At 31.9% G+C, this 12,600-nt stretch overlaps 2 protein-coding genes across 5 annotated transcripts in view; one reads left to right on the top strand and one right to left on the bottom strand.

The window, feature by feature from the left end:
- Positions 1 to 1,984, bottom strand: part of LOC105342112 (dynein regulatory complex protein 11) — a 274,235-nt gene extending 272,251 nt beyond the window's left edge. For all 3 annotated transcript variants that reach the window (XM_066082412.1, XM_034450630.2, XM_034450631.2), the window contains exons 1-4: positions 1,828 to 1,984; positions 1,470 to 1,560; positions 761 to 997; positions 389 to 508 (exon numbers count right to left, since the gene is read on the bottom strand). In XM_066082412.1, coding sequence (XP_065938484.1) covers positions 389 to 508; positions 761 to 997; positions 1,470 to 1,560; positions 1,828 to 1,838 — 459 coding nt within the window. In that variant the 5' untranslated portion in view covers positions 1,839 to 1,984. The remainder of the gene's footprint in view (positions 1 to 388; positions 509 to 760; positions 998 to 1,469; positions 1,561 to 1,827) is intronic.
- A 2,141-nt stretch (positions 1,985 to 4,125) lies between these two features.
- LOC105342127 (B-cell receptor-associated protein 31) lies at positions 4,126 to 11,680 on the top strand. 2 transcript variants are annotated; one of them, XM_066082403.1, is made up of 8 exons: positions 4,126 to 4,149; positions 4,484 to 4,577; positions 6,146 to 6,246; positions 7,667 to 7,814; positions 8,468 to 8,606; positions 9,015 to 9,108; positions 9,719 to 9,819; positions 10,799 to 11,680. In XM_066082403.1, exons 2-8 carry the CDS (start codon positions 4,486 to 4,488, stop codon positions 10,835 to 10,837), a joined length of 714 nt encoding a protein of 237 aa, XP_065938475.1. In that variant the 5' UTR covers positions 4,126 to 4,149; positions 4,484 to 4,485; the 3' UTR covers positions 10,838 to 11,680. The 2 variants fall into 2 exon arrangements, with proteins under 2 accessions (XP_065938475.1, XP_065938474.1); XM_066082402.1 differs by having other exon boundaries at positions 4,129 to 4,269.
- The last annotated feature ends 920 nt before the right edge of the window (positions 11,681 to 12,600 follow it).

Raw genomic sequence — 12,600 nt, 5'->3', positions numbered from 1 at the left:
TTTTAACACTTACAAATGCTAAACGCTGGAGCAAGAAAGATATATGAGTAAAGAAAAATAAAGTGAATTGATAAAAAGGTGAATGAATAAAGTACAATGGTGGCATATTTATAAACATGCATGCTATTGCACAATCATAAAAAATCAAAACTATCTGGTGAAAAATTGATCTTCACAAAATATAGAAGTGTTGCTGTACATAGTAAAATAATACATTGACTCTATCTTTAAAAAAAATATATGTATGTATGCATAGTAACAATGTACAAGTGACTGATCTTTGAAAGTGCAAGTAAAATGTGATAACACGTAAATTAATGTAGATATTTTATCAATTTTTGAATAATTTCAAAATTCAATTTGTATTTCTAATAGCTAGAATACTTACATCTTCTTTTTCTTGGGGACCAATCTTGGCCAATATTTTCCCCAAAAGTTTTTCTCTTTCTTTTAAAACGTCATATCTCTCATTGATGAAGAATTTTGGAATAGGAATTTCAACATCATTCTTAGAATTAAAAAAAAAATACAACATACTAAAATGGAACCAATGATATAATCATACTGAGTATAGAGCTTAATATGTCTTAAAATTACAAGGAATATTAAATTGAGCTATCAGATTTTAAAACGAAAAGAAAAAAAATCAATTGATTTTGGAATTCATGGACTCTTTTAAAAGAGATATTTTGAATAACTGTTTCATGCAAACAGCAATATGATTTTGCAAACCCCACATATATTTTTTAAAACCACTTACAGGTGTAAGTTTCAGATCTGACAAAACATCGTCAAAGTAATGGTATTCTGAGAACTCTAGGTTGACCATTTCATGCTTCAACTCCAAGATTCTTCCCATGGTTCCATCTAAGACATGACGAAGAACTCGGCGTTTTTGGGGATGAACGATCTGGTCATAGCACTGCTCCATCTTTCTGAATATTTGGATGTACTTTATGTACATCGTGGCCAGCAACTGGAAAGCAGCGAGTCGGTCCTGGCCAAAGAATAAAAAAGAAATCATTAATTATAAAATTATATTTTGAATATTTAAAACAAAAAGCATGAAAAAAAAAACCCCAAGATTAATGCATCATGAAATTTCTATAATTTGGAGTTCTCTGGTCACTATGTCAGCATGCATCGATCATGTTAGATATACATGTATATAGCTTAATTTTTATGGCTTGAGATCAGTTGTTGTAGAAATATAAGTTAATTTTTATACATTATTAACTGTCTTGGGAAAATACTAGTGACTACTTAAATACTACCTACTGATTACGTTTTAAATTTATTGGAAAACTGCCCTAGAATGGTGGAAATTCAATTTTTATCTGTGATATACATATACAGGGAGATAACTCTAAATAAATAAAACTTAAATTACCTCTTAACATATAGTCAATGAGATTAGCCCATGTGAGGATTGAATGTTTCATATACATATAAAGAAAACAAAGTTATACCTTCTCTGGCTTTGACGGTTGTTCTGGAATCTCCTGCTGTAGGAGGTCCATGAGAGAGGACTGGGCCTCCTGCCATTGTTTGTTGTATGTACTATAAAAGAAACTTTGCGAGTTTAAAACCAGAACTCGTATCGGGTTTTTTTTCACACATTACAATCAATAATTCATCTTCTAAAATTCAATTTAAATAAATACTTTATACTTAGAAGACTGGGACAACTATAGCAGTGTTGGGCGAGTTCTGCCCATATTTTTTAAACCAGATGTTATATAGCGTGAAATATGACAACTGTTACATTTTTGAAGCCATATATAAATGTGGAAAACGAAATTTCATAACAAAAAAACTTAATCCTACCTGTGAGACATTTTCTTGGGTATTTTTTTCCTAAGAAAAATATATTGACATCGTCTCTAATCCGCCATCTTGTTTACGTATCCATCTGTTGTCAGGCGTTCGGAATAACTCGGACCATTCTTCAAACGGTACCAGGAGAAAATGTATCCAAGAGCAAACGTACCCAGAAGAAAACGCACCCAATTCCAAGGGTACGTTTTCTCCTAAGAAAATGTACACATGTACGCTTTGTTTGCTTTCTCTTGGTAAAAAGTTACTCTATAAAAATCATAAACATGATAAAAAAAAAACTACTTTACTGTATGAATTTGATAGATGATATTATATGAATTAAATAATATGAACAAGTTTGGTCAATTTTATATATGGACATTTCAGTAATGAAAAAAACAAACAATCCAAATAGATGACATATGATTTACCGATAAAACGCGTTATCGACTTCCTGAGATAGTCATATTAATTCATTAAAGTAAGTCATTAATTCATTATAATGATAAGTAGAATCTCTCTTTTAGGCATCTCTATCTTCTATCTGTAATCTTGTATGCCCTCTTGGCCCAAAATTGGAAATAAACTATGATTATTAAGATTAAGATCTCTAAAACTATATTGCAATCCAAACTAAATTATTATGTCTAGATTTTTTTAACGCTTTCATTTATATCGATGGATTCATTGCCGACTAATTAAACTGCTCAGGGCTGAGGCGATGTCTCTGCATTTGTATATAACACAATCATTGTCTAATTAATTAATGTATGATTATGTAATAAAAACAATTTTATTCTATTATTTATTTATTTTATTTGTGACCTACATAAATGTCACATGTCATTTTTTGGAAATATTGCATGGGTCCTAAACAAACAGATATGATCATTTTCCTGAAATTATTGCTTGAATTCGGCATGAAAATAGATTTTTTTTAAAAAAATCAAACATTGTCAAATATTTATAGTTTGAACTATTTTTGGGTTATGATTTCAATACAGTATGAAGTAAGTTGAACACATGTAGTGACTATAAAAGTAATATTCAAGTCAAAGTTTAAAAAACCTTGCTTTACTGATGCCAGTAGGCAGTACATAATGAATAAAACAGCAAATGTCAAGATTGTTACAAAATTGGAGTAATCAAATTATAACGCAAATTGAAAAAAAAATTATGGCAGTGGAGTCGGAAGCAAATTGAAAGTGGGGGAGGGGGGGGGGGGTAGGATTTAACTTCAGAAATCTTGACAAGCAAAAAAAAAAAATAATTCCCAAAATCATGAAAATCCAAATCCGGAGGGAGGGGGGGGGGGGGGGGGTTACCTATACTCTATAGTTAAAATTTTTCAATATTTCAGTCTTTTTAAGGTAAAGGAAAAATTATGTTTGCTGCGAGAAAAAGTGTGTTTGCGGGGGGGGGGGGGGGGGCTGAACCCTCTCTGATGTTATGTGCCTAATGGTTAGGTCTATTAACTTTGCAACAACAAAAAAGTAGGGGTAGGGCTGAGCCCCCCCCCCCCCCCCCCCCCGGGTTCCGACGCTTATCAACAGTAATGCCAACTTTCCAAAAGTTATAGTACAAATAGAAATACATTTAATGTCTCTTATAAAAGTAAAAAAAAAAAGTATGGGTCACATAAGATATAACATGAAATATGCTAATCAAGTTTAGGCAAAAATTGGAGTTAATTTTATCTTGAATTCCGTAATATATAAGCTAAATACAAAGGTGTTAAATTATCCTTTTTTGACATATTTCTTATCTAATCTATACATTCGTTGCACAAAATTACCTAAAACAAACATTTAAAAAAAAATCAGACCCTCTACATATAATACTTGTATTATATACATGTGTGTATTATGCATTACAAATAAAATCAATATATAATGCAATTATTTTTAGATTAGAGGTGACAATGGTGACATAGAAGAGCTACCCAAAAATAGAGGAGCGAATCTCTTTAAAAGAGAAAAAGAGAAAACGTACCTCGAGAAATTTGGGTACCTTTTCTCCTGGGTACGTTTTTTCTTCGGTACGTTTTCTTTCGAAGCGACTTTGGACATTCGGCACTCTTCACCTTTTTCCCTATTCCTGCGTATTGTATTTATTGCCGAATCTGAAATAAAATGAAGATATATGCAAAAAAATATTTTATATGGAAATATATTTATTGACATACAAATTAAGAAAATATAACACCGAACAATAATATTGTTCTTAATCTCATTGTGTACGTGTATGGTCTGTTGCAAAACAGGTCAACAAGGTATATTATCGGTTATTAGACATACCCAAGCTCAAGTTATCTTACTTCCGGTTTTAGAGGTACCTGTCATACAATTATTTGTAACGCAACGTATTTCGTTATTTCTTTAGAGATGACGTGTTGATTACATTTATTCATTTAATTTTGCAGCTACGTCTTAGCATTTAAGGATATCAAAGGTGTGAGGAAAATAGATACGCTATATCTAGTATTGCGTTTATCATGTTTTTAGTTTTTTCAGGGACGTATATTTTTTTTATGAACTGATAAAACAGAATGTAATCGGAGAGGGCGTTAATTGCGCGATGAAGTTCAAAAGATAAAGTAACAGCACTAAGGCATTGTATATATCTTATTCATACAGTGGATGCATGTTCTTATTCTTTATTTCAGACATGGCTCTCCAGTGGACCTTTGTGGCTTCTTTTATGTACATTGAGATTGCAGTAGTAATCATATTACTCTTACCATTTGTTTCACCTGGAAGGTTTGTGTTTTGTTTTCTTACAACTCAAATGCTTGAGCAAAAGGTTTTTAGTGATCTTTTCTTACTAAAATATAACTGGTGACTGTGTCTATAACCTAATACATATATATACTCAATAGCAGTTCTGAGACAATATACTGTTCTTCGCTGATCCGGTACATATCACGATACCTGAGATGCGATACGATACATACCACGATACATTGCAACTCAATGAAAACATGAAAAAGGATTCAAAGTTAATTTAATTGGGCACTGTGTTACCCCATATCTATGTTACCCAAACATGTACATAGTGATTTCATTATTTTTTTAAATAAGCATTGGACAATTTACTTATCTGTACACTATTTTTGTCACAAATAGGTAATCTGAAAGTTTTTCACACTCCAGATAAGCTTCATAAGATTTTTACAACTTTACTTAGTCTTCCTCCATCAATGAACTCTCATATTAGGCATGCAGTCTAAAAATAGTCGATATGTGAAACTTTGACATTTTTGAAAGATTTTTAAAAATTTGCTCAGGTATCGATATCGTTGTATTAATTTATACTCCAGTCTGTCCTAAGAACTGTTTATCAGGGTAATTTAATGTTATTTGCTATGCAAAATCCCTGTAGACATTTAAATTTTAGTTACATTTTTTCAACCTGACAAGCTAGAGGGGACGCCATGTTTAAAAGCAATTTGGGTATTTGTTCTTATGTCTATTAGATAAAATTTGTTAGAACCCTGAGTAATTTATAAATATCAAATACAAGTAATTACGCAATAGGTGATATAATTCAGCATACAAGTAGATACATGTATTTTATGACATCATCATGTAAAAATATCAAAGCATTTACAGATTTGTTTTCATCCCCAAATTCTAACTAATGCTGGATGGTAACTGAAGGCAGAATATGGTATATTGTAAGAGACAATGTTTGTCCTGGTGCTAGCTATACTTCTGAAGTAGACAAATTGTCATATCTAATGTTCATACAGTGTAACTTAAAACTTGACAGGAGTTGTATGGAATGTCCAATAGATTCAAATACAGTAAAACACGCTAATAACAAAGTGCTAGGCCTGAGGGATAGCCACAGGTGATTTGCTTTGTTATAAACATAATTTCCCTATATACATCCGTTAGCTTCACAATAAGTTTATATAAAACCGAAAGGAAATGATAATCACTTCACTTTACCATGTTTACTGGTACATTCATATCAATTACATGTCAATTCATTACAAACAATTTAATGTTTGCTAAATAAGCTTGTTGTACTGTATGCTGAATCATATATTTAGATTAATGTATTAAAATTTATAATATAGTGTTGATGGCTATGAATTGAGGTGTGTTCACTTGGAGTATTCAAATAGTGTTAATCTTTAGTAAAATGCAAATTGTGCTGCATTGACTTTAAATTTAGAATTAATTAACTTAAAAACATAATTTTTTGATAATATCTACATGTAGCCATATAAATTGAATTGAGCTTATTTTTAGTACCTACTGAACATTTTCTAATTGTTATCTAATTATTCTTGTATTTAATCATTGAATTTCTATTACAGATGGCAGAAGATTTTCAGATCTCGACTTGTGTCTGGTGTTTCGGCTTATTCCAACATTTACTTCAATGTGTTCATTGCCATTCTGTTAATACTATTTGTGGGTAAGACATGCACATTTATCTTAAGAGGGCGTGAGATGGTTGGATGGCCGGCGCCATTTTTAGACTATATTAATCTCTTTTAAAAAAGAGTTTTGTACAAAGATAAAGCAAAATATTGAAATTTTAAAGCTAAAAATGATACAAGGTTTTTTTTGTTACTGATTAATAGTATATATATAGATAAACAAATCATATCTGAAAATTAAGATAGACCTGATGGTTAATTTGTTGATCATCCAGCCTCCTTTAGTTAACATTTTGCCATTCTGCTACCATTTCTTAGGGGTTTTTATCATCCACTGTGAAGGCTATTCAAACTCTGAAAATTTCTGAGTCTTTTATTGTCTGCTTCTTTAACTATTTAGGAACTAGCTTTTTTATAGTATATCCCCTGCTCTGAAGAGGAGAGGGGAGCATACTGTTTAACCCGTGTGACGTGTCTGTCGAGATCTGTACAAAACAGATTTCTGTCACAATTTTCTCATCAACTATTAATGACAGATGCTTATAGTTTTAAGGTCAAGATCTAGTAAATGATTCCAGAGTTCCTTTTTAGTGCAGGAACCATTATGACATAATAATTAATTTGAAGAATCTTTTTCCTGTACTTTACGGCTTTAACAGAATTATGTAGAAAATTAAACAATTTCTTGACATGCAATGCTAAATCACCGAAAAGTAATCTCGATACCTAGTATATTCAATTTGACATCGTTTTAAAGAGGAGGTCAAGAGCTTGTTTAATTCAGTTTTTGGGGAGAGTGTAGGCAATCTAGATTTATTTTGTTAGTCAAAAATGGACAAAACTCCGAAATTTGTTCCTCAATACCTATATATTTCATTGGAAATGACAGCTAGTTTAAACCTTGATTTTTCATTGTGGTTACCAAAAATTTTAGCCCCAGTACACCCTATCAAACAAAGCTATGTCAAGGATTTCTCAGCAACTATTCATTGCAGATGATTGAAATTTTAAAACACTTTTTGTTTAGGCTGGACATATGGTGGTATTCATTTTTGAAAAAAATTTGATGACAACTTCCTGTTAAATGTCGACTTTGCATATTTTGTATATAATTTACTTCGGAAGGGTGGGGGGTATCACTAGTGAGCACTGACTTTGCTGACAGATATCTTGTGTGTAATATCCAAATCAATACATGTTATGTAGTGATTATCAAAAAAAATTAACACAATATTTGAAATTCAATTTTTTTGTGTTTGAGATAATGCTACAAAATTTAGCAAAAAAAAAGTAGCCAGTAGAAAAATCCAGTTATTTTGTGGATGGATGTAAACAAGTATGTACATGATCATTGATGTAAAAAGCAAAGTGACGTACATTAAAATCCTAATTGTAGCAGTAGCAACATGCCTAGATAAAATATGTTCTCTCCTAAACTTTTCTGACGAATTGTAGATTCCATTAGAGAAGTTCACAAGTATACTGCCCCCACAGAGGAAGTGGATCTAAAACACAACCCCGACGCTGCAAACCTGGCCATGATGAAGCTGTTCAGGGCCCAGAGAAACTTCTACATCTCCGGATTTGCCCTGTTTCTGTGGTTGTAAGTGGTTTTCTTTATTGCATAACAAATTCATTGACTTCTTATTTGTTTTAGATAATTAAGATGTTGATGGTAGAGGATTAGGGAATGTTTGTAATACCGGTAAATTGTTTTTCATTCAGACGTACTAGAAAAAATACTAGTATTTACATATCTTTCTTGGATATATTTTTTATGCTAAGCATGATAAGATTTGCATATTACTATCAAATTGCAATTAATCTACCTTGTGTTGTTGTCGTCAAAACACTGATATTTTCTTTGCTTGTTACAATACAAGGAGCAAATGGTCTTGACTCCTACATGTATTTGAGTTCTTATTGTTCAATATTGATAAAGGAATTATCTTTGATCCCCCCCCAATGCTGAACATGCTAAAAGGATAAACATACTAATTTTAAAATAAAAGTGAGCCCCAGTTAATAAGTTACAAGACTGTTACATATATTTTTGTTATTGTTAGGGTTATTGTTTGCCTCTTGATCACTAGATACACAAAACAAATCAAAACATTGAATTATAATGCTCATGGCTTGGGTATTTTGCCTGTGCAATTGTCAAGTGATTCCACCGATGAGTGACTTTGTATTAATATGCTGATCATGTTGTGATGACAATTCTGTAATATAGAGTTTGTGCTTCTCTGATTCCAGCATTATCCGGCGATTACTGACCCTGATTAACGAGGAGGCCAAGCTCGCCGCTCAGTGCCAGGCATACAAGAAGCAGGCTGAGAGCGCCACTGAAGCCGCCAAACGCCTGATGGAAGAGAAAGATAACTCTGTCAATAAGGTGAGGTTTAGCAAATCTTATGTTATGAAATTATTAACATAATTACCTGCCGCCAAAAATTTGTACAAGGTGTAATTTTTGTTATGAAATATGGCCCCCATGAATTCAAATGATTTAGAATTAATAAAATCATGACGACTGATTTATTTCGGATTAAGCAGTTTTATAGATTATTTCTAAAGTAGCAGATGACAAACCTATATACATGTATATCAGTCTTGTAATTTTGACTTGGTTTTGATTTAAACTTTGGTAACTCTTCTTAGTGTTTTAGTGGCAAATAACTGTTTGGGGTTTTTTCCATTTCAAATTGGTGTTGTTATTACTTAGTCTTTGTCAGATTTGAATGTTTAAATTATTTCTTACACAATTTAAAAAGCACACTTAAAGTTTATGCTTGTTTTTTAGGGGAAAGAAGATCATGAAGACCTGGATCCGGAGGAGAAGAATATAGCCGTCAAGTTGGATCAGACTAAGGAACAGCTAGTCAAGACTAAAGAAGGTAGGAATCTCTCTCTTTATGAACATATTACGTTAAGTTGAATTCTTCACGAAGCGTTGAAGTGCATAGGGTCAGGTGCTTATCTCTGGTTTCCTAGTCACTGTGCTGAGCGGATGAGAGTCATTGACTCCCCCCTGGATGGGACACCAGTCCATGGCAGGTTAACCCCCAGCATGAGTCGGTACTTATATAATGCTAGCTTGACTGAGACAATGCAGATAAAGTACATTGAGTAAGTGCACAACACAGAACATAGGGGGACCACAGTGAGGATTGACCCAGCAGTCTTTTTGTATAATTGACGTAACACTTACGACCAGTGAGCCATATGCTTCTTATCCAAAAAACACACTCGCCAATGGGAAACATCTAGCACATTTAAAAACTTTATCTCTGAATTGAGTGCATTTGATTAAAAAAAATATTTTTGGATTTCTGTTTTCGAAAGATGTATCTGTGTAATTATTTACTCTGTAAACTAAATTTATGGGATCATACAACACAAATAATAAGAAGTGTTTGGGGTTTTTTTCTCCATTTATTGGTCATCTTGTATTAATATGAATGCATCCTTTGCTATGCAATATTGCATTTTGCTTATATGTTTCAGAACTGAAGAAGACAAAAGTTGATTTGGAAACTCTGAAGTCCCAAGCCACCAGCACGAATAATGAGTATGATCGCCTGTTGAAGGAGCATGAGAAGTTACAGGTCAGTTAGACCCCATGTCTATTGAATCGAACAAAGACTCTTAAGCTGTTATTTTTATTTTTACAAAGGTTTATTTACTCAGATTATTTATAATTGTCATTAACACAACTTATTAAGAATGATCAGATTCTGTCTATCATGATCAGAGATGAACAAATTTTTTATTTTTATTTTTTTTTGGGGGGGGGGGGGGTCTGATGGTTATTTGAGTTTGGATGCTGCGGGTCTGTGGCATATTTTTGTTAATTTTGTGATGTAATATAAAGATATTTGAATTTTGCAGGTGGTCAGGACCCTCCTGACCCCCCTCTGCACATGGTTGTTATAATTGTAATGTAAAATAATGAAAATTTTTGATTCTCTTCTGGAACATAGGATTCAAGAAATGACAGCAGTATCTTCAATATTTAGTGCACATACAATGTCCCTTCAAAATTGCTAGACAATCAAAATCAGACCTTTATAGAAAAGAAAACAATGTTAACTTTGAAATTTCTATGGTAGAATCTAAGGCCTTAGATTGAATGTTGTGCACATACAACAGCAGTATGTCAACATCATACCATTGTCCTACTCGTTCAATGAAAAAGAGAGATCATGACTCATTTGAAAATAAACCCCTCTGACTGTCACATTTTATGTAGAAATTTTGGCCTTTGGAACCTAAAAACCATCCATTTTCATGTTGTGAATTTGGAATTGTAGTTAAACTTATTGGGTTAGCTTCTTTCACAGAGTATGAGATTGAAAGCGTTACAGCCTCAATAGTCATGTACATGTACCTGTTCACTGCATATTGCATCTGAATTATTGATAAAGAATAGTCTAATGAAAATTTTTTATTCAGCTTGTCACAAATAAAAAATTATATCTGTTTCAGATTTCATTCAACATGAAGCTTCTTATAAAAATCATCTTAACTCTGTATTTTTCTCTTTCAAATTTGATTCATATTGTTTTCTTCTTTTTATTTCCATAGAAACAAGTGGACACAGAGAGCTCCAAGAAGGATAATTAAATTTAAGGTCTCAATGAATGGGTCAAGGAGAGGTTAATGACAAACCCATGACAATTAGAGGATGTATCAACAAAATTTGTATGTTTCCTTCTGCTGCAGTAAAACTGTGATTTTATTTTCATGGTCTTTTTTGCAGCCCTTTGTGTGATAAATGGTATTTTACGGTATTTACCCATAATTACCTATTATGTACATTGTACATGTACATAGTGTTCTTAGAAATGTATTATATGTTAAAAATGAATGTTCTATTTATGACGGGAAAGTTACACTCTTATGAAATGTATGTTAAAAAAGATAATAAGTTTGCTCTGTGCCTTTTTTTGTTTTTATTTATTAATGTTTGTGAGCTTTATATTTATCTACTTGAGATTCTTGAATAGTTTATTTTGGTAGGGAATGGTGTGATAATGTCTATTTTTAGATAATTTTTGATAATGACTTAAATTGTTTAATATTCATTCATTGTTTAAAAAAACAATTTGAAATACTAATTAAAAGTACATGTAACTTGCTCCAACTCTTAGTCATATGGACTGTTTATTCAATCTTGTTCATGTTATAATACAATGTATCTAGTAATTGATATATTTTGTAAACCAAAAAAAAAATTCTCTCATTAATATTATCTAGAAAATAATATGTACTAGGCATTTACAAAAAATAGTGTATAGTTCCAAATATTTGACTGTCCTAATTTATAGTTAGTAGTTAATGTACTTTGAATTGCAAGATACGCACTGATTTTTAATTACCTGAAAAAATCATGGACCTGATCTGCATCAATGAACAGTTTCTTTCATTTATGTGTATTTGTGCAATAAAAAATTCCACCCAAATGAAGCTTGGTTTTGAATGGTACTTTATTTATGCTATCTTTATTTCATTCAAATGTAATTAATGGACACAGTGACAATTATATGAATTGATCGGTTGAATTTACAGTAAGATAACATTTTTGTGTATGAATAACTTTTAAATGGAAACTATTTTCACAGGGGTTTTTTTCTGTTAATCAGGGATCAGCTGTAAAATTGAGATTGAAATAAGGGGGAAACGAGCAAAATATCTTTCTTTTTTTGTCATTTCTTTTGCACTGTGGAATTTGACGTAAGTTGGAACGAAAAAAATTTATACGAATCTTTATGATGTTGAAATACTGTCATCTTTCATCAGTTTGTAAAGTTTTTGAACAGGTTACACAACTTTTTTTGCATTATTATATTGCACTCGGTGCAAAACCCCGTAGACTTTATTTTCAGTCAGATATAGATTAAAATATTAAAACCCATGAAAAGGTCATATTGAAGTGCACGTGGGTTAACTTTTCAACATAATTACATGTATCAATGAAATTACATGTATTATATTCGTAAGAAAAATTCTGCGTGTGTCAGTTTTCCTGTTTCATGGATAGAGTAAATACTTATTAATTTTTAGCTATAAACCTGGACCTGTTCAATTTGGCTTTTTCTGATCACCTGTTTCTGTCATCCGTATGTTATTTGTTGTTTTTTTAAAAACATTTTTGACTTCTTTTCTAGAACCACTCCACCATATATAACCAAACTTGGTTCAAAGCATTCTTATTGGAAGATGATTAAAAATATGAAAATAAAGAGCAATATCCTATTCAGTTTTTTTTTTCTCAGGAACTACAATGCTTCAAATGTTGAGATTACTTTGCAAGCATACTACGTATGTAAGATAATGTAAATTCTAAATTCTTAAAACCATGACCCCCATGGCTGTACTGGGGTCAC

Source organism: Magallana gigas, chromosome 4 (assembly GCF_963853765.1).
Source record: "Magallana gigas chromosome 4, xbMagGiga1.1, whole genome shotgun sequence".
Taxonomy (NCBI): Eukaryota; Metazoa; Mollusca; class Bivalvia; order Ostreida; family Ostreidae; genus Magallana; species Magallana gigas.
This window is presented reverse-complemented; position numbering and strand designations above follow the sequence as displayed.

Excerpts from the sequence above, each read along its gene's own strand:
- LOC105342127 (XM_066082403.1), top strand. The coding sequence starts at position 4,486 with ATGGCTCTCCAGTGGACCTTTGTGGCTTCTTTTATGTACATTGAGATT. Across the intron at positions 6,247-7,666 it reads TCTGTTAATACTATTTGTGG|ATTCCATTAGAGAAGTTCAC; the intron begins GTAAGACATGCA and ends GACGAATTGTAG. Across the intron at positions 9,820-10,798 it reads AGGAGCATGAGAAGTTACAG|AAACAAGTGGACACAGAGAG; the intron begins GTCAGTTAGACC and ends TTATTTCCATAG.